The following is a 22,842-nucleotide window of genomic DNA, read 5'->3' as shown; positions in this document are numbered from 1 at the left end:
CCCGGGGGGATTTTCAAATTCTCCCCCCACCCTAGCTACGCCACTGGATGTAGATCATAACGTCTAGTCTTCTTCCAAAAGAGACTAGGCCGGGGGGGGGGCGGATTGGCTATAGTGGGTATTCAGGCAAATGTCCGGTTGGCCGATACCCAAAAATGGGCTTTTTCGAATGACAGTGATTGGCCCCCAGCTTCCCTTTTATTAAATAAGTTAAACAAAAAGTAAAACATGTATTCCTCTAGTCCAGTGATGCCCAAAATACGGCCCGCGGTCAAGATCCAGTCCGCGACGTGCTTCCATCCGGCCCGCCGAAACGTCGGCACAAAATATAGAAATCCCCCTCCCCCCCCCCCAAAAAAAAAATGTTCAAAATGCTTCTTTACCTACGTTAGACTTTACTTTTTTTCTAATGGGTTACTACCAAGGCATTTAACATTTGTGCGGTCATGAAATAGGACTATAGAATCTACCAAGAAAAGTGAACGAATCTTTACTTTTTTGTAGAACATGATACCATTGCTAGCCAACATGTTTTGTTTTTATAAAGAAAGTGCGACAAAATATAAACAGAACTTACGCCATTCTTTTGAAGTGTTAAGAGATCCTCGGGTTTGAAATAAAAGTTTCAGGTCTGTTTCATTAAGTTTTTTTGTATCTTTTCCATCATGTGGCCCACGACACTAGTGTTGGAATTTAAAATGGCCGCAGATTGAATTAGGTTGGGCATCAATGGTCTAGAGGGACTTCTTATGGTCCGGCAGTTACGCTGGGCAGGGCACGTATCCCGTATGGTTTCCTAATTAGAGAGCTTCTAATATGCTTGTGCTATTTGGGCTGTTTTTGTAATAAGGCGTGAGGATCTCAAAAAAAAAAAAAAAAAAAAAAATACAAATAAAAATCAAATAGGTGCACCGGATACTTTCGGCTAGCTCCAAAGGGTCAGAAATCGGCCTTTCACCGATCTCTGTTGGTGTGGTAAGAAGACTTGGGGGCGGGGGGTAGCTAGCCTCTCTAACTCACACTCCCCGTGCCATATATTCAGTACAGTGTTAACTTTCACAATCACAACACAACACTAAACTATTATTTTTATCGTTTTTATCTTTATTTATTTTTAAATATAGAGGGGAGGTAAGGATGATTATATAAAAAAATAATATATTGTTTGTATTGCTTCCCTTGCATTAGAAAACTCCTAGACCTAGAGCCTTCTCGATTGACACCTAGAGCCTTCTCGATTGACACGACCAAATAAATAATAAATAAATAATTTAAAAAAAAAATTTTTTTTAAAGATATCTGACTATAATTATGTCCAGTGGAGGATCCGGTGGGGGGTTCGTTTGGGGTTGGTTTGGTGGTGTCACGAGTCGAGTCTGTGACCTATTTCGACCAGTTTCTAGAAGCTCGAGTTCAAACCAGTGCAAGTGTCCAGCGTAAACAAGTTAATTTTAGGTATCCTATCAAAGAAAGGGGTTAAGGAAAAAAATAGCACACGTCAGCTTCTAGAAGGTCAAAGTTATTAAAATAATTAGGGGAGAAGTTTCCATGATTCTGGAATGTACGATTAAGAAAGGTATAAATTGAGGGAAAGTCAGTTAGACGGGGTCCTCGCTCAGTCCTCGATTAGTAATAAGTTTTGTGATATTAGCGGGTCCATTAAGTAAAGTTTTAGTAGTTGAAGTTGAAGTTATACTAAGTGAAGTTTTATGTATCTTTAAGGTTATGAAGTGTCAAGTTGTTATTGAATTAAGAAGTTAATTTGATGTGAAAGTTGAAGAAGTTATTAAAGAAGTTTGAAGAAAATACAGAGAGATGTTTCTTTCTTCATTTCATTGAATTGTCAAGTTTGATCATATAATCCCCGGCAAGTGTGATCGCCACATATATTGGCACCTCCTGACGAAAAAAGGCATCTATAAATAAAGGCACCGACGAAGACAAGCATCACATACTGCATTTTCAAAGAATAAAGTCGGCACATTCTAGCAAGTACTACGAATTTAAAAGGAAAAGCCTCTAACAAATAAATCATAGCCTCTCTTAACGACAAAGCCTCAACTAAGCTGTGAAAGCTATATCTACTAAGCTGTGAAGGCAACGTTACTAAAGCTAGTTGTACACTAGTTTGTTTACAAATACTGACCACTCGCATTCCTCACAAGGAAACACCGATCGATATTTAACTAGGTCAGCCCTCTTTCACTTTTTACCTGTCCAACGTAGTCGCTGGCTCGCTGGCTAGATTCTGCTTGATGAGAGTGTCGGCAGAACATTTAAACATCTACTTTTCTGATATCGTTAATTTAATACTATGGCGTCTCAAGCAGACTCATTTAAATTATATTTAAAATTAGCCAAGGACATTGGTATTCCACAAGAACATCAGTGGGAATGGTGTGAAAAACAAATTAAAGAAAATGAGAGGAAACGTGAGGCAGAAGAGAAGAAACATAAAGAAGAAAGAGAGGAAGAAGAGAAGAAACGTAAAGAAGAAAGAGAGGAAGAAGAAAGAAAACGTAAAGAAGAAAGAGAGGCAGAAGAAAGAATACGTAAAGAAGAAAGAGAGGCAGAAGAAAGAAAACTTGAAAGAGAAGAAAAAAGAAGACAAGAAGAAAGAGAGGCAGAAGAAAGAAAATTTGAAAGAGAAGAAAAAAGAAGACAAGAAGAAAAAGAGGAAGAAAAACAAAGAATTTTAAGAGAAGAAAAATTAAGACAAGAGGAAAGAGAGGCAGAAGAAAGGAAACGTAAAGAGGAAAGAGAGGCAGAAGAAAGGAAACGTAAAGAGGACAGAGAGGCAGAAGACAAAAGATTAGAAGTGGAAAAACTCAGACTTCAACTTCAGGAACAGGAGTTAAAATTTAAAAAAAAAAAACAGAGGTTCAACCGACTTTACCTACTAGCAATGCTTTTGACAAGTATAAACCTTTATCTAAAATATTACCTTTTCAAGAAAATAAAGATAATATAGATTCGTATTTGATGAGGTTTGAGGAGTTAGCGAAAGCATCAGGCTTACCAGAAGACCAATATGCACACCATCTATTGATTTTATTACAGGGTAAAGCATTAGATGTATGTGCACAAATACCATCTCATGAACAGCGTACTTATGCAGAAATAAAAGAAGCTTTACTAAGACAGTTTGGAGCTACGCAAAATGCTTATCGCAAGAAATTTTTTTTCGAAAGACCAAGGCAGGAAGATGATCCACAGTTGTTTGTCTCTGATATGGTAATGTGGTTTGATAGGTGGATATCTTTAGCCAATATTGATAGAACGTCTGAAGCATTAAGAGACCACATATTGATTGATACCATTACTCAAGCATATGCAGAAGATATACAATCTTTCATAATCGAGAGAAATCCTAAAGATCTACAGACTCTAACAACAATAATACGTCAATATAAAACTGCCTATCCAAGTAAGCAAATTAGATCAGCAACTGATGAAAACTTTATTTGCTTTTCAAGAGATAACAGACCATTGCCATCTTTTCAGACCGACAAAACTTTAATATGTTATAAATGCAATACTAGAGGTCATTTCGCCTCACAATGTAGAGTGAAGGTCATAGAGTGCAGTTTTTGTCACATGAAAGGACATTTAGCAAAGGATTGCAGAAAAAAACATACTAGTATCAGTGACAGATCTAGTGACCAAGCATATTCGCAAAACAGATCATTAAATGTAAAGAATTCAACATATGGAAATAAGAAACAGGTTTTTACCAAAAACTCGAAGGCACATCACTCAACAATGACTGTTATCACTAAATCACAAGGACTTCAGTTTTATCCTGGATTAGTCGGTTCTCAAAGAGTACAGGTGTTACGAGACACAGGTAGCACTTCAGTTGTTATACGTGCAAATTTTGTGAGATCAATATACAGGCAATGAAATCGAAGCCACTGCTTTCAACGGCACTGTAAGTAAATTACCAGAAGCTTTGATACATATTACGACTCCATTTTTCAGTGGACATGTAGAAGCTTTAGTAGCTCAAAATCTACCTGTTGATCTCATAGTTGGTAATATACAGGGAGTGCGTGACTGTACTACACAAGATCTTATTGAATGGAACAATACAATAAAAATGGGTCAAGAATGCAATGTAGTAGTCACAAGGTCAATGCAAAAAGAAAAGGAAAGACTTGAAACTGAACATATTGAACACAAGAATTCTGATAAAGTTGTTCAAGAAAATAAAAATGATAAGAAGGCAAACCATTCGCATCTACAGACAAATGAACTTGAACAATTTCATAGCGAGGAATTTAAAGTTGAACAGAAAAATGATGAAACATTATTTAAAATGTTTAAAAAGGCTCAATCGAACATCAATCCACAAGAAAATAATGATCCTTATTTTAAAGAAGGACTACTTATGAAGAACAGTCAATACAAAAATAAAACTGTTGAGCAAATTATAGTTCCAAAAGTATACAGAAAGACCATTATTAATACAAGCCACAATGTACCGTTTGCTGGACATATGGGAGTTACCAAGACCAAGAAAAGAATACTTCAAGATTTTTACTGGCCAGGTATTACTAAAGATGTAAAGAAGCACATTAGTACCTGTTATATTTGTCAAATGAAAAGTCCAAAAGGTAACAAAATACAAGCGCCATTGCAGACAATGGAATTGACTGAGAAACCATTTCAAAAAGTAGCAGTTGACTTAATTGGTCCAATGCCAATTGAATCCAGCAGAAATCACAAATATATTTTAACTTTAGTAGACACATGTACTAGATGGCCAGAATCTATTCCGTTAGTCAATATTTCAGCAATTGATGTTACCAGAGCTTTATCTGAAATTTTTTCAAGGACAGGGTTACCTGAAGTTATACTTTCTGACCGAGGTAGTCAGTTTACAGCAGATATAACTAAGACATTTATGGAGATGTACAACATCAAGATGAAGTTTACGACACCATACCATCCTCAAAGCAACGGGCTTTGTGAACGGTTTAACAAAACATTGAAACAAATTATATCAAAAATAGCAAATGATAATCCGCAGAATTGGAATCTTCTTTTACCAGCTGCATTATTTGCTTATAGAGAAAGTATCCAAGACACCACAGGATTTTCTCCTTTTGAAATGTTATATGGAGCTAATCCAAGAGGTCCTATAACTACCTTCAAAGAATCAATACTAAAGTCAAACCATGATGCATCAGATAAGAAAACCGCATTTCAGCATGTTCTCAATACAGGAAATACAGTAATAAATGCATGTGAAATAGCTAAGGAAGCAACAGCCAAAGCTAATGCTGCAAGTCAAAGAAGAATAAATGAACATAGAAAACTTAGGTACTTTGAACCAGGCGACAAAGTTAAATTATTATTACCTGATAAGAAAAATAAGTTCTTTATTAAATGGCAGGGTCCATTTACTATTTTAAGAAAAGTCACAGATGTAGATTATGAAATAAATATCAATAACAGAAACAAAGTGTTTCATATCAACATGCTACAGAAATACAACGAAGCTACTGATACAGAAGAAGAAGACGATGAACTTGGAACACATATTTCATGCTTAGCGATTATTCCAGAAGAAAAAGAGGAGGATATGGATGACTTAGTAGTGCCAACTACAACTTCTAGACAGACTGAAACCTGGCATGCTGTCAAATTGGACAATTTATCATCACAGAGAAAAAAAGATATAACGAATCTACTCCAAGAGTATGCTGATATATTTACAGATGTTCCAGGTAAAACAACTATTATAAATCATAAAATTAAATTGACAAGTGACAAACCTACCAAGTCACGTCCATATCCACTACCTATTCACTATAGAGATTTCCCTCAGAAAGAAATCAATGATCTTTTAGAACAAGGCATAATTGAACACTCGAATTCACCTTATGCTGCTCCAATAGTACTAGTAAAACGTTCACAGTCATCATCGCCAAGAATGTGTGTAGATTTTCGACTGTTAAATAAAATAACATGCCTTGATTCATATCCAATGCCTAATCCAGAGGATTTAATGTCACAGTTTTCTGGAGCTAAGTATTTTACGAAACTCGATTTGACAAGAGGATATTATCAAATACCTATGACACAGGATTCAAAACAATACACTGCTTTTACTACAGCCTTTGGCCTTTTTCAATATAATTACATGCCATTCGGTTTAGTAAATGCTAGCAGTACTTTTAACCGAGCAATTCATAGGATGTTCGGACAACGAAAAGACACAGTGTCCTATATTGACGACATATGTGTGTTTCATAATACATGGGAAGATCATATTAAAGGACTCAAAGAAATCTTCCAACAATTGAAAGACAATGGATTTACTGTAAAACCAAGCAAAGTTGAATTAGCAAAATCAGAAGTTACATTTTTAGGTTATAAAGTTGGAAACAATTCACTGAAAACACAGGACGATATTATTAAACGAATTTTGGACATTAAAATACCTCAAACAAAAAAGCAGGTTAGAAGTATATTAGGACTTTGTAATTTTTACAGATGCTTTATTCCAAATTACGCATCACTGACAACACTTCTTACTAACCTTACGAAGAAAGGACAATCTAACACGATTCCATGGTCACCAGAATTAGAAGAGACCATAAAGAAAATTAAGTATGCTTTTGCACAAGAATCCATTTTGAAATTACCAGACAAGAAGAAGCGGTTTTATCTTGCTACAGATGCTTCCTCATCGGCAATAGGAGCATGTCTAATGCAAGAATATGAAGGCATTCTACATCCTGTATTTTTTATAAACAGAAAACTATCTTCAGCAGAGACCAGATACTCGACCATAGAGCGAGAGTGCCTGGCGATTGTCTGGGCCATTTCAAAATTTAGCAAATACCTGTTGGGAGCACCTTTTACTTTACAGACAGATCATGCACCACTGGCATTTCTCAACTCTAAAAAAATGTCAAATAGTCGTCTGACACGATGGAGTTTGCAGTTAATGGACTATCAGTTTGATGTAAAGACTGTTCCAGGAAAATTGAATGTTTTTGCTGATACTTTGTCCAGATGTATTTAGATACTATACAATATATTGTTTATTGTTTAACTATATTTTGTTTTATGTTAGAAAAACAAATTTAATTTTTTTATTCCATGTGTTTGTAGTTATTTCAATATTCAGATACTCTATCAACTCAAGTAACAGAGGAGATATCATGTATTATTCCGTTTTGTTAAGTTTTATTACTTTGACATCTTTTAGTTACACAAGTTGGGAAATGTTCATATTAATATATCAATTATTAATAATAAATGTATAGAACTAAGATGTATATTATAATTAATTATATATGCTGAATGTGTACAACATTTTGAATTTTGTTTAAATTAATATGTTAACATAATGAAACATTTTTTTTTATTTTTTAGTTATGAGTTTTGTACATTCAATAGAGCAATTATACCAGTGTTTTAGGCATATGCTATACTACTTGCTTTTATATGCAATTTTATCAATGTTTTAGGCATATGTTATATTGCTATTTTACGCATTTTATATTGCATACAAAATGCTAAAAAGGCAAGGGGGTAATGTCACGAGTCGAGTCTGTGACCTATTTCGACCAGTTTCTAGAAGCTCGAGTTCAAACCAGTGCAAATGTCCAGCGTAAACAAGTTAATTTTAGGTATCCAATCAAAGAAAGGGGTTAAGGAAAAAAATAGCACACGTCAGCTTCTAGAAGGTCAAAGTTATTAAAATAATTAGGGGAGAAGTTTCCATGATTCTGGAATGTACGATTAAGAAAGGTATAAATTGAGGGAAAGTCAGTTAGACGGGGTCCTCGCTCAGTCCTCGATTAGTAATAAGTTTTGTGATATTAGCGGGTCCATTAAGTAAAGTTTTAGTAGTTGAAGTTGAAGTTATACTAAGTGAAGTTGTATGTATCTTTAAGTTTTATTTATGAAGTGTCAAGTTGTTATTGAATTAAGAAGTTAATTTGATGTGAAAGTTGAAGAAGTTATTAAAGAAGTTTGAAGAAAATACAGAGAGATGTTTCTTTCTTCATTTCATTGAATTGTCAAGTTTGATCATATAATCCCCGGCAAGTGTGATCGTCACAGGTGGAGTTGGGCAGGCGTATTTTAGTAGAAAAAGTTTACTATTTTTGTAAAAAAAAAATATGGCACTTATGTAATATAAATTGCATCTTTATACATTCTGTAGACAGATGATGTAAAGCTTATCTGTTTCTGTGTACCACAGTTAACCAAGGTGTCATGTGGCCAGCACAACGACAAACCGCCTTTACGTTTGTAAAAAAAAAAAAAAAGATGTCACTTGTATAATATAATTTGCATTCCTATACATTATATAGCCAGATGATGTAAAGCTTATCAGTTTCTGTGTCCCACGGTTAACCAAGGTGTCATGTGGCCAGCGCAGCGACAAGCCACCTTCACTTTTCCCAAACTAATACCAGGTACCCAGCAAGGTGAACTCAAAGGCGCCCTAAAGATTCCGAAATTCAAATTCTCAGGTTTTCACCAGGATTTGAACCCAGGACGCTCGGTTCGGAAGCGAAGCATTACTACTCAACCACCGCGCCTGTCTTCAAAGAAAACTTGAGCTAATAAATCTCCATACTACTAAGAGGAAAGTGAATAATTTGAAGAGAGTTTTCAAGCTTCAGAAGCTGATTTATACTTTTTAATAACGCTTTTATCAACTCCCTCCATGTCCTGTATTCTATGATGTATTTTATGATGTATTTTATGCTGTTCTCTATGCTGTATTCTATGATGTATTCTATGATGTATTCTATGCTGTTTTCTATGCTGTATTCTATGATGTATCATATGATGTATCCTATGATGTATTCTATGATGTATTTTATGATGTATTTTAAGAAGTATGCCTCATGTATTCTATGATGTATTTTATGATGTATTCTCTGAAGTATTCTATGACTTATGATGCTATGCTGTATTCTATGATGCATTCAATGTTGTATTCTATGCTGTATTCTATGATGCATTTTATGATGTATTTTAAGAAGTATGCCTCATATATGATGTATTCTATGATGTATTTTATGATGTATTCTCTGAAGTATTCTATGACTTATGCTATGCTGTATTCTATGATGTATTCAATGTTTATTCTATGATGTATTCTATGATGTATTCTATGCTATATTCTATGATGCATTCTATGCTATATTCTATGATGTATTTTATGATGTATTTTATGCTGTTCTCTATGCTGTATTCTATTGTGTATTTTATGATGTATTCTATGATGTATTCTATGCTGTTTTCTATGCTGTATTCTATGATGTATCATATGATGTATCCTATGATGTATTCTATGATGTATTTTATGATGTATTTTAAGAAGTATGCCTCATATATGATGTATTCTATGATGTATTTTATGATGTATTCTATGAAGTATTCTATGACTTATGATGCTATGCTGTATTCTATGATGCATTCAATGTTGTATTTTATGCTGTATTCTATGATGTATCCTATGATGTATTCTATGATGTATTCTATGATGCATTTTATGATGTATTTTATGAAGTATGCCAAATATATGATGTATTTTATGAAGTATGCCTAATATATGATGTATTCTATGATGTATTTTATGCTGTGTTCTATGATGTATCTTATGCTGTATTCTATGATGTATCCTATGATGTATTCTATGATGTATTTTATGATGTATTTTAAGAAGTATGCCTCATATATGATGTATTCTATGATGTATTTTATGACGTATTCTCTGAAGTATTCTATGACTTATGCTATGCTGTATTCTATGATGTATTCAATGTTTATTCTATGATGTATTCTATGATGTATTCTATGCTATATTCTATGATGTATTCAAAAATGTATTCTATGCTATATACTATGATGCATTCTATGCTGTATTCTTTGCTATATGCTATGCTGTATTCTTTAATGTATTTTATGTTGTATTCTATGATGTATTCTATGTTGTATTCTGCTCCGCCTGCCTACAAAAATCAATGTCTATCAGGCGGTGGATCTGAGACATGTGTACTATACAGAAAGCAACTAAGACTACCTGAGCGCTTTCACCAAAGATGCTTGACTCCATCATGGACATACGGTGGCTAGACCGCACTACAAACAGAGATGTCCTTGCGAACGCCGGTATGGACAGTATAGAGTGGCTTCTTGTGGTTCGACAGTTACGCTTGGTAGGGCACGTATCCCGTATGGGAGACGAACGTATACCAAAGGCAGTCTTTTTTGGTGAGCTAAAAGGTGGTCGACGTAACAGAGGCGCTTCAAAGACCAGATTAGGCGCCAACTTGCCTTAGCTGACATAGAAGAGAGCACCTGGCTGCATGCGGCCCCAGAGACAGATGGAGGTCACTTACAAAGGCCGTGGGATACACATTTGAGACCAAAAGGAAATCGGCTGCCGAGGACAGACGCAGACAAAAAGAAAATCTAAATCGACCACCTGCGGACAATGGTTATGCTTGTTATAGGTGTGGCAAAACATGTAGGTCACAGCTGGGGCTGCGCAGCCAAGGGAAATACTGCATTCCTCACTAATCTTCGGAGTCGAAGACAAGCCTTATTATTATTATTATTCTATGACATATTCTATGATGTATTCTACGATTTATTCCATGATGTATTCAATGATCACCAATGGACATGTCCATCAACAATAAAGAATAGCAACATCTGATTTCGCAGCTGACAACTTTGCAATATAAAATAAATAAATAAACCTGCAAAAAAATAACACTAGCATTAAATATTATTATCTATTTGTGAAAACAAATTGTGTCAAAAACATTTTTATTTTACTAAATGCAAATAAGCACCACCACTAAGACGAGTCTCTTCGACACAATAATTAAGTCAATTCAATAACAATCTAATACTACATACCATGTTCTAAATTTTCAGAACTATAGAATCAAAAGTTGTAAACTCTTCCATTTATTGCACAAAAATCATTTTAATATGGAGGAAGAATTATCTTCTCATCTTATCGTATAAAATACAGATATTACTTCAAAAAAGATGATTGCGTCCTACGCATGTTCCTAGGTCAATCTAGTCATGCAACATTAGACTTTCACTCTGTGACTTTAAACAAACAAACAAACAAAACAGGCAACTAATTAACTGTAATAAAGGGGCCTTGATACGAATATAAACTGCCACGCATTAAGATAATGTAGAAACGAAAGGTCTATTTAGTGGCAACCAGGAAGTCAGTTTTAGCGTCCATGACATTGATTAATTTATCGTGAAAATCTCGTTTCAAATTGTGTACGAAAGTTTACTGCAATCCGCCATCAAGTTTAAACAAAATGTGTGGCCCACCAAGTAAAAAAAATACTATACTCGACTAAAATATATATGTAACAAGTGCAAACGATGTTGCGAACGTCAAAGATTTAGGGCAAGGACCAAAATAAACTACGACAGGATCAGAGACCGGCTATTCGCAGATGACTGTGCCTCAAACGAAGAAGACCTTCAAAAGAGCCTGTCCCTCTTCGCTAATGCCTGCACAAATTTTGGCCTCACCATTAATGTAAAAAAGATAGAAGTGCTGCACCATCCTCCTCCAAATAAATCTGTCACATATCCAGACTTTCTTATAGAAGGCCAGAAAATAGCAAACGTCAAAATGTTTGTCTATCTGGGAAGCACCATATCAGCAAGCGCAAATCTAGAAGATGAGGTAGACTTCCGTGTTGCTCGTGCCAGTGCTGCTTTTGGCAGACTTCAAGGACAAGTGTGGCAATGGAGAGGACTCAGCATATCCACAAAACTGAAAGTCTACAGTGCTGTAGTCCTCCCGTCACTCCTATATGCATCAGAGTCCTGGACCTTATACTCCCTCCACATCAAAAAGCTAAACTCCTTCCACCTACGCTGTCTAAGTATCCATAAGATGAGTTGGTCTGACCACATACCTGACACAGACATCTTAAAGCTGTCCAACATGAGCAGTATCAATGCGACAGTAAAAAGCTCCCAACTTCGATGGGCGGGACATGTAGTCCGCATGCCAGAAAATCGCCTTCCCAAATGACTTCTGTACGGAAGTTGCGTGCAGGAAAGCTCTTCTAGGGAGGTCAATTAGAAGCCCATCAAATGATATGCAATTTATGGGCCAGATTGTATAGAAATGCCCGGGCCGATTTTGACACCCAGTCCGCCCCTGCAGTGAATTTATTTCAGTTCAATATTAACGATCAGTGTATTTTTTTTTAAAACTTAAACTTTTTAAAACTGTCGGTAGAGTTGAGCCGAAGTCTCTCGAAACTCTAGGCCATCAAAGCAAGTTCGAAAAGCTCCCTTTCACCGGCCTGGCTGAACAGATCGTTCTGTTTGGAAGAGATCCAAAGTGGATATCACCGCTATTTCCAGTGATGCGGACGCTCCAAAAGCACGGACTAGAAACTGGCCGAAGGCCGAGCTTACCGGGGAATTCCGCCAGCTTCCTTCATTGTACTACATTGTACAACACTAACCGTGCGGGGCTGGTCATTTTTTAAACGACCTTATAAAAAAAACGGCGATTGGATTGTTGACATGGTTGTAGGGGCTCTCTAAGCAACACCAACCAGAGAAATGGAGCCACTCTCGAGGCTCATTAGGCACCCCTTCGGGAGTTTTGTCTTGCTACCCATTTGGCCTAATCGTTTCCTCTTACGACCGTTTCAACCGGGTGCCACTATGAGGCAAGGTAGCATACCCGCGTCTCAATCCAATATTTAGGTTCAATAGCGCATTTCCCAGCTAGAATTGGACTGTGGGGGGGGGGGACAATAAATTATCATTTTCACACGTCACACGATACTACTATCACATTTGATAGTAAGATAATTTGTTCCATTGATAGAACATTGTTCTCAAGGCAAACACAAGGAGATAACTCGTGTACACATTTGTCTCCCCTTGTCTCGCCGTTCGTGTCTCACTGAGTACATGTCAGTATCGATATTCAATATTCCACAAAGGATAGTAAAGAAGAGTTATGAATAAAGACAATCCGGATTTTTGTTGTCAATACCTGTTAACTCGTTCCGTCTCAGGTCTGCTAAGATGATGAAAACATTATACTTCCTTTGTTTTGGCTTCTTAAATTGAGCCAATTGAAGATACGTTTTCTTTTCTGATTGGATACATTGTATGTAAATGTTAATAAATCAATATGAACAATATCACGAGAGATAGAGGAACTAAAGACATACGTTTTATTAAAAGTACATTCAAATAAAATATTAAAAATAATTTTAAAATAATAAAAAAGGTTTCTGCTTGCTCTACCTACGTCAGTCCTTATGCCTTTGGCGGATCCACGAGTTAAGAGGGTGGTTGTGACTATCGTACCCCCCACCCAAATAAAAAAAGTTTGATTGATAATAATAAATATTCTAGCCGGATATGAACCGCAGCCTGCGGGTCTTAGATTGGGTATTACTGATCTACTGGGTTGAATTTAGATCTAGATCTATGTCAAACTTGGAGAATGCTCCTTTCACATTTTCTTTAGCCACGAAAATAAAAGTAGAGAATGAAAACGGATTTATCCGTTCAGCCGACCTTATCATATCCAATATAAATTACCGTGAAAACGGGTTTACCCGATTTGTTAAAAAGTTTCGTTCTTTAATAGAGATACTATTAGGAAATTTTTGTCTATACTTAGGGCCCTCCGGTTGTGGGCTAGACATTTGACATACACTACGGTCTATACCATGATCTAAGGAACTTTTATGCCAAGTTTTATTAAGATTGGTAAAACAGTTTTGATTTTCATTCCGGACATACATACATACATACATACATACATACATACATACATACATACATACATACATACATACATACATACATACATACATACATACATGCATACATACATAAACACGCCTTACTTTCTGCTTTATATATTCGATAAGTAGGCCTATGCGAAAAGAGCGTTACGTATAAAATAGCATTACTAGTATATAAACAGGCGACGAGAGAGCTTTCCTTAATTATGTCCCCTGAAAATCTCTTTCTACATTTGTGTTGAAGTAAATAAAGATTGTTTCTCCTCTCGAGAGCTGGATTATTGCTAAAGACCATGTATCTGATCACCAATGTTTCCTATCCTTCCCAGATCTCTCTTATTCTATCACTCAACCTTTACCCACCCCTCCCTCCTTTCTCCATCTTCCTTTTTCTTCCTTTGCGATCTTAGCCGGTGACGAGAACTTGTCCTCCAAAGGGACACAAATCTCCATTGCCGCTGTGATTTGCTGAGTAAATTGGCGCGGTAATTGTCCATTATCCCGCCTGAGCGAACAGCAACGTTAGGTGTCGCCCCGAGCTGGTTAGTGGAAAAGAGATTAAAAAAGACGAAAAAGGGAGAAAAACGAACCTAAGATGGAGGGTGCGAGGTATCGTGGAATCGTCGTGGATTATCGCATTTCCCGCTGTGAAAAGGTCTCCGCTAAATGTTTTATCTAGTAGTGTTATCTCAATGGTAGGGCCTTACTGTTAGGTATGTTTAAAAATATGAATATTCCTGATATTGATCTAAGTTCTTAATCTAAAGGAATATGTGTTTTTGCTTATGTTTGCTAGATAATGCTAGATTTATACGGTATGAAGAGTTAATTTTGTTACACGAAGTAAAGATACTGATATTCATTCCATACAATTGAACCTGGAGGCGCGGTGGCTGAGCGGTAAAGCGCTTGGCTTCCGAACTGGGGACCGGGGTTCGAATCCTGGTGAAGACTGGGATTTTTAATTTCGGGATCTTCGGGCGCCTCTGAGTCCACCCAGCTCTAATGGGTACCTGACATTAGTTAGGGAAAAGTAAAGGCGGTTGGTCGTTGTGTTGGCCACATGACACCCTCGATAACCGTAGGCCACAGAAACAGATGACCTTTACATCATCTGCCCTATAAACCACAAAGTCTGAAAGTCTTTACTTACTTTACTACAAATTGAACCTACTTTACTGAATCTCATAAAAAAAACAAAGGTTTGCTTTGGTTAGTAAAAATCTGGTAGAACACCACATACTGGAGATGACTGACAGGTCTCTTGATTCACTTGGAAAACTTTTCATTGCACACACCTTCGAAGTATTACATCTCTTTATAATCCCCAGCACGACGCAACTAAGGCGTTAGTTAAATGATATTCTCTGGAATAGTTTCGCATTTTTCTCATTTTGTATCTGTATGTAGTCTACATTCTTCTTCTCTTTTTCTTTCCAGGTTTTATTTCGATTATTGCATACATTCGTTTTAAAAAATTATTTTGGCCCTATGTGACTGACTCAGCTTTCACTTTGAAGAGTTGTAATTAAATTTTACACTTTTGCTAGTATCTACTCCAAAAGTTAACGCGAGCTTTCACTTTGAAGAGTTGTAATTAAATTTTACACTTTTGCTAGTATCTTATTTAATAAATTTAATTCTTTAAATTCTTTATCTACTCCAAAAAGTTAACGCGAGTGATGTCCTCTTCTGTGTCCACCTTTGGACATGCAGGTGTCTTGTTACCGTACTTTTTTGTTTTCAATGACAAATAAAATACGAATGTTAACTTTACTATTGGAGATTTCCGCACATGGCTGAAAAAAGGCGAGCTTTTGGTGTATCCGGTGCACAAACTAAAGGAAGTGTTGCTAAGTTCTGTTTGTGAAATACACTTTTCTAAGCTCTTTCATTTTTAGCACAAAATAATAGGAATATGCAGAAAGCACTAGACCTCTACGTATGACTTAAAACGTATTTTAAAAACAAACCGGTAACCATGGCGGTTGTCATTGTCTGCGGGTACAAAGAACAACTGCCACGCATTGGGATAGGGTTAAATCTTAGCTCAAGTCTTTTTATTTTAGTTGGCAACAGGGAAGTTTAATTTAGTGTCCTTGACATTGTTTGGTTTATCGTGAAAATTTTCAATTGTCTGATAACTAATATAAATTGTTTCAATTATTGAAGATCGAAACACAGTGATCCTATTGGCTTCACTTTTGTTATAATATATTTTCTCTTCTATCACTGTTAAGAGATACAAATAGATGTTCTCGTATTTTCTATCACTGTTAAGAGATACAAATAGATATACTCGTATCTTCTATCACTGTTAAGAGATACAAATAGATATACTCGTATCTTCTATCACTGTTAAGAGATACAAATAGATATACTCGAATCTTCTATCACTGTTAAGAGATACAAATAGATATACTCGTATCTTCTATCACTGTTAAGAGATACAAATAGATATACTCGTATCTTCTATCACTGTTAAGAGATACAAATAGATATACTCGTATCTTCTATCACTGTTAAGAGATACAAATAGATGTTCTCGTATTTTCTATCACTGTTAAGAGATACAAATAGATATACTCGTATCTTCTATCACTGTTAAGAGATACAAATAGATATACTCGTATCTTCTATCACTGTTAAGAGATACAAATAGATATACTCGTATCTTCTATCACTGTTAAGAGATACAAATAGATGTTCTCGTATTTTCTAGTATCTATCTTCATCTCGTCAAATCAATAACACGATTTGTTTTAGAGATTTCTTTTCTTCCCAGAATGCCGTGTACAAAAAAATCGAGCCAATTTTAGCACCAGATGACCTGTAGAGAAATGCCACGTTCTCTTGTTCTTATTATACGTTTTTTTTTCTCTTATATCACAGATTCAGATTTGATTTCGTCGATAATTTCTGTCTTTCTACAGTTTTTTTTGTTAAAAATAGTATTTGCATAGAGTATAGAGTCTCGTTATACAGTGTCGTTTTCTCTGTTGGAGCTACCTAACATAAGCTATTTATAGGAGATTTGGAATTAAAAATTTACTCTTTATCTCCGTAATTATTTTCCGAGTTCTGACAGAATTGTTCATTTTTCACATTTGCACATTCGACCCTGTTATGATTAAACTTCAATAACATTTTTGTTTGTTATCAGAAAACGTTACTTTTAGTATAGTGCGTGTTCTTTTAATATAACACACATTAAAATTTATAAAACGAAAAATTAATTTAATTAAATGGAGTCAAATCAACGTTAGTGTCGTTAATTAGGAAAGAAAGAGTTAAAGCCAGTGCGATTAGTTTTGTGCTTCCTAGATCATTTCTACGTCTCATCTGTCCCTTGACTTTCGTCATAGAGGTGCCTCCACTTCTCCCAGTCGGCAGCTGTTTTTAGCAGGAAATGAAGAGAGAGGCCGGTCCATTCTTTTATGTTATCCAGCCAGCTTCTCTTTGGACGACCTTTTCTTCGTGCTCTCTCCACTGTACCTTGAAGAATGACTTTTGACAGTCATGTCTTACAGTTTGACCAAACCAGCTCAGCTTTTGTCTCTTCACAGAATTGAGTTCTTCCTTTTTGATAGCCAGAGTGTGGACTTGTAAAAACAAAAAACTAATATGTTTTCTTTTCCTGGTATTTGATACCCAGTATTTTTCTGACGCATTTGCTACCAAAGGTTTGGATTCTTCTTTCAGCTTCAGCGTTTAGTGTCCAACTTTTACAACCATATAGGATATACAGAGACCACCAGGAAGAACACAGTTTTAATTTGACTACTTTCAGGCTTTAGAAAAGGTTCTTTCTTGAGTTGGTAGTGAACTAGTAGAAGTGAATTAGCAGCAAGTTCCATCTCCAGCCTACATGGAGGACTGGGAGGGGGTTGTTAAAAGTCTCTCAGCGATGTAACTGGCCGATTCCTGGCGCTAAGCGTTTTCCTGCCTTCTAAGTTTTAGTAATGTATTCTCCTGGAGTCTACAACTAGTTTTTTCTCATTGTAAGAAGTTCGCTGGTGAAATAGAAGACACGCGTAGCCTCTTACTTCTGTAACGGGTTTGATCACGTAAGATCATAACAATGTTAAGTAAGACATCTTGTCCTGGACATTTTTAAAATCACGTGGTCAACAGAACGATGCACGACGGACGGGATACATAAGAATATTTTGACACAATCAAGTCTAGTAGAATCGCGTTAGCGGAGAACTATTGAACAGTCTACCTTTAAACAATGAAAACCGACAAAAACTATTGAGTAGATCTTGTTTCAGACACATTTCCGAAAACGCTAAGCTCCCTGAACTCTCCTTATTTAATAAATTTAATTCTTTAAAACATTTGCAAAAATGCCTTTTTTACTTAAATAAAAATTTTAATGTATGTAGTAGATACAACAATTTTGGCCCTTGAAAAATACATTGCCCCCTTGCCCCCAGCAGGACGTCGCGCAACCGGTTTGGTTGGGGGGAAGCCCAGTTTGAAAAACGAGGCCTATATAGAGTACCCTGTCTATATATTGTCTATGTTACCTTCTATATCTAGAGTCTTTCTTTTGTTTCATTTACATCAGCGGTGCCTAATGCTCTTCCGTTTTAATTGGACGCATCACAGCCACGACTGAGTTCATGGAGCCAAAACGTCTTTGATATATGTACAACCCTCTAGGCCCAGATGCAGTTTTTTGAGGTGGCCAATGGGGCGTCCGATTTGTTATTGACATCCTCATCCACCTCTTGCCCCGAGCTTAAGATCCCAGGTCATACTTATGATACATCCCATGTCGTCTTTATGCTTTAGTCAACTTAAATAGTTGGTTATATTTGGCATTAAATCAGGAACATTTAACTGCTCTATGTTCCGTAGTTTCCGTAGACCTCGTTTTTTTCTACTGTAGTCATCTGTAGGCCTCCGAAAAGGACAATGACGTTTTATGATGCTTAAAGTGTCAAAGGCATTTTCCATATAAATGCTGTCAAACGTGTGAGTCCTCTGTTAGTTATCCTGGTGCCGCGCGCAAAAAATTCTTAAGAGATTACGATACTCTCAACCCGCTTGGATGCCCCCCGCGCTACACTACCCAGACGCAATGTGGCGCCCGAGTGCAAACGAATCACCTGAGTCTGAAAAGACGACTAGGCCAATAGAGATGCAATACAAGACTCTCGTTGAGGTGCCTAAGAACTTCGTTCATGGAACTTGTCGTGGATTGACATTGAGCTCAACGATCCTATTACGATCCACACGCCGTACCTCAAAGGAGCGCCATGTGGTGCATTGAAGGAAAATGGTGGAAGTCACCGGTATGCTCGACTTTCGGCCTCGCTTATAGTCCCTAGCGTCTTGTGTTTGGAGCCACTGTAAATAGGGATGTGATACACAGACGTTGGCCTGGCACCTTCACAGACAGAGCAATTGTTCAGACAGGCCTGTGGAAGGGAGAGTTCGTTGGCTTAGATTTTCCAGATTCTATGACTCAACTCTCTGGACAATTACAAATTTATATTCATTACCCGCCATTTTAGACCCCATATTTAAAGATTGTTACAGCATGTGTCCAACCCATAAACAATCTAAGTTCAACACATTAATAAAACCAGTTTTTTAAAAACTAACCGTAACCAACAGATAGTTAAAAACACAAGTACACATAAAAAATATGGAATCAATGATAAGGAATGAAACAAAAATGTTTATTATAATAGTCTGCTCCACCGAAACGAAATACACACAGAAAATATTCTCAAATTGTTAAAATTGAACTAAAAGAGTCAGCATGAAACTCACTTCTGCTTATATTTCATCAAACAGAACCAAAAGTATACATTTTTTTACACGCAAATATTTCTTTACTTTTAGGAATAATATTTTTAAAATTCTTTTTTAAAAAATGTATCTACTACTTCCAAATTATGTTTTTAATTTTGTATTGGAAACTATAAAGAGAAGAGATACTTTTGGTAGAATGATTAGCCCAGAAAGTGCTTTGAGTTTTATTTTCTTGGTCTTTGAGTTTACTCGATGTTTAAAAAGGTGAAGATGACACACAGGTGTACTGTGGCATATGACTGTCAGATGGAGTGCCGCACACTGTCACTTTACTGACACGGGCGCCCCTGTACTCTCGGCAGCATCCGTCTATACACTGGCCGCTATCCTGGCATGGCGCCTCTGAGAAATAGAAGTACAATATTTGACATGTGTTTTTTAAAGTTCATTATAGCTCATTATTTAATGCTTTATTTAGTGGATTATCATTTATTTTGTCCTTTATTTAATTTAGTGCTATTTGTAGTGATTTATAAAGTGTATTTTTTAAATTTCTGTAGTTCTTCATTAAGACTTTTAATTAGTGACCATAGCAATTTATCTAGTGATTTATGTAGCGCTTTATTTAGACCAATATATAGTGATTGATTTAATGCTTAATGTAGTGTTTTAAAAATAATTTGCAGTGGATCCTGATGTTTCAATGGCCTTGACCATCTTAAGACCCCCTTCGTGTTTTTACTTGGGGAGTCCCTACGGGCACAAAGCCGACAACACTTTTATTGCAGTAGTCCAGAGTCCTTTTTTTTCCACCCTTTAAAAACACCGGCACTACAGGGGACATACAAATCCAATATAAACAAGCAAAATATAAAAAAAAATACTTTTAAAAAATGCTTATAAAAGGGAAAGAGCCGCCCAATTACTGCCATATCTTTCAATACTGCAAGCTTTATCTCCCCATTTTCGATATGAAAAAGATGAATTAATAAATGACCACTAATCAATTAATTGTTTCATGTCTTGTCATTAGCGATGAATAATTGTGCAAAGTTTCATCTTGATCAGAGAATGGGAAATGAGAGAAATAACGTGTACAAGATTTGTACCAGACAGACAGACAAAGCGAGCTGATAAAAGGTTTGTAATAAAAAGATTTTCCACAAATACTTTTAATGTAATATGATTTAAAAATTTCTCGACACGATAAGCTGACCAGAGTGGAGACAGTCAAATACGCAATCTATGGAAACGATCCATTTGTTATTCTAATTGTTCACGTCTGCTGTGGTGTCTAGTGTTAGGGAGCATTCATTAGGTGCTAGAATTATAAATAGGAGATTTGTATAAATGGAGGCGAATCTATAAATAGTAATCATTTTGATTTATTCGGTGTATAGAATATGGAAGCATTGAAAAGCGAAGTATTTATTAAACCAATTAATAAATTTTGGGACTCTTTTTCAGCAGTGTAGACTCAAAATTTAAAAAACAAAAGTAATTTTTATTATTTAGTAAGCACTATACAGCACAATAACCAATCTTCCTACTTCAATCAGCAATTTTCCCACTTCAATCATCAATCTTCCCAATTCAATCAACAATCTTTCTACTCCAATCACCAATCTTCCCACTTCAATCACCAATATTACCGCCTCAATCATCAATCTTTCCACTTCAATCGCCATTTTCCCCACTTCAATCACCAATCTTCCCGCTTCAATCACCAATCTTTCCTTTTCAATCGCCATTTTCCCCACTTCAGTCACCAATCTTCCAATATCAATCACCAACCTCCCTACTGTAGTCGTCATCTCATTTAGTTATCCATATTCCACTACATTCATCTTACCTTTAGGAAGCCTTGGTCCCAGGTATTGTTGGTTTCGGATGTCCTTACAAAATGTGCTAACCACATAGTTGCTGTCCGTGTGGGTCAAGCAAGTGTCTCCAGCATAGCAGCACTGGGTTTCTGGACTGCAGGGCTGGCCACTGGCAGCACACTGGAGAGAACATAAAAACACTTTATAAGAACATGTAATGCCTAGACACAAACCTGGACATTTTTTAAGTATCAGACGATTAAGAGACATACTCTCTTCGACCTAATCCTAAACTTTTGAAACTCAGACAATTTTTTTCCCGTTTGAATTTCCGAAGATATAGAGTACAAATTAGCATATCTTATTACTCTCCAAACAAAATAGATGTGTACGGGGTGAACATTTTGTCTGCGAGATTGGTCCTGCTAGTGCTGTTGTTATTATTAACCCTATCTCTCCGTAACTATTTTCCACGTTCCGAAGGAATTATTCATTTTGCTCATTAAGTATTTTACTATGATGTTATAATTAAGCTTCGATAACGCTTTCGTTTGTTATCAGAAAATGTTTTATTTGGTAAAGAGTTAAAGGGAAATGCATGTTTATATATATATATATATATATATATATATATATATATATATATATATATATATATATATATATATATATATATATACATATATATATATATATAAACAAAGCAAAGTTTATAAAATACAATATTAATTAAATTTAATGAGGTCAAATCAACGATGGAATCGTCAATTAGGAGAGAAAGAGTTAATAGAACAACTGATAGTCTCAAACTGTGGGGTTTTCTAGTGTGGACATATTTTGGACTTAATTAAGCGTGCACCTATCTTGTATCAGGAATAGGGAATAGTGTCAGGCAAATAAAAAATAAGAAGACAATAAACGTAAACTAACGAACTAAAAGAATTTGGTCTGTTCAACGGACTTACAGTGTAAAGTTATATGAGATGTGTAGTTTAAATTTGAAGATATTTTATTTGAAGACAATTACTCCGAATTAAAATAAATACAAATATAAATTCAATCGTTGGAAGCTATAAAAGGTAAACCGTAAACTATGGCTACATTTCAAGGTCCTCAGGGCTCGCAAAGACCTTCCTTTAGGGAACAGTACCAGGAAGAAGATGAAGAGGAAGACAGAGAAAGCGATGGGAAGACAACATCAAATAATAGACAGGCTTGTCAGTGAAAGAAATTCCATCCAAGGCAAGAGTGAAAGGACAGAGAGGAATGAAGAAAGACTGTTGACAGATCTTGTGTGGTGCCCCAACAGAGTAAGGAAAGGTGGTATGCACTCGACATGTCGTAGCGATGGTCCCCGAGCTTGAGTCCTGCCTTTTGACATCTTCTGCCTTTTGACATCTTCTGCCTTTTGACATCTTCTGCCTCTTAGAAGAGGA

General features: G+C 36.1%; 2 protein-coding genes across 3 annotated transcripts in view; one reads left to right on the top strand and one right to left on the bottom strand.

Moving 5' to 3' along the window:
- The first annotated feature begins 4,099 nt into the window (after positions 1-4,099).
- On the top strand, positions 4,100-7,036 carry LOC129928971 (uncharacterized). Its single transcript, XM_056045582.1, has one exon. It carries the CDS (start codon positions 4,100-4,102, stop codon positions 7,034-7,036), a length of 2,937 nt encoding a protein of 978 aa, XP_055901557.1.
- Positions 7,037-19,486: 12,450 nt separating this feature from the next.
- Positions 19,487-22,842, bottom strand: part of LOC106067481 (uncharacterized) — an 84,336-nt gene continuing 80,980 nt past the window's right edge. For both annotated transcript variants that reach the window (XM_056004556.1, XM_056004557.1), the window contains 2 exons: positions 21,436-21,586; positions 19,487-19,985 (listed from right to left, as the gene is read on the bottom strand). In XM_056004556.1, the coding sequence (XP_055860531.1) occupies positions 19,840-19,985; positions 21,436-21,586 (297 nt within the window). In that variant the 3' untranslated portion in view covers positions 19,487-19,839. The remainder of the gene's footprint in view (positions 19,986-21,435; positions 21,587-22,842) is intronic.

Source organism: Biomphalaria glabrata, chromosome 11 (genome assembly GCF_947242115.1).
Source record: "Biomphalaria glabrata chromosome 11, xgBioGlab47.1, whole genome shotgun sequence".
In the NCBI taxonomy this organism is placed as follows: domain Eukaryota; kingdom Metazoa; phylum Mollusca; class Gastropoda; family Planorbidae; genus Biomphalaria; species Biomphalaria glabrata.
Note: the sequence above shows the minus strand (reverse complement) of the source record. Positions and strands in the feature narration are given on the sequence as shown.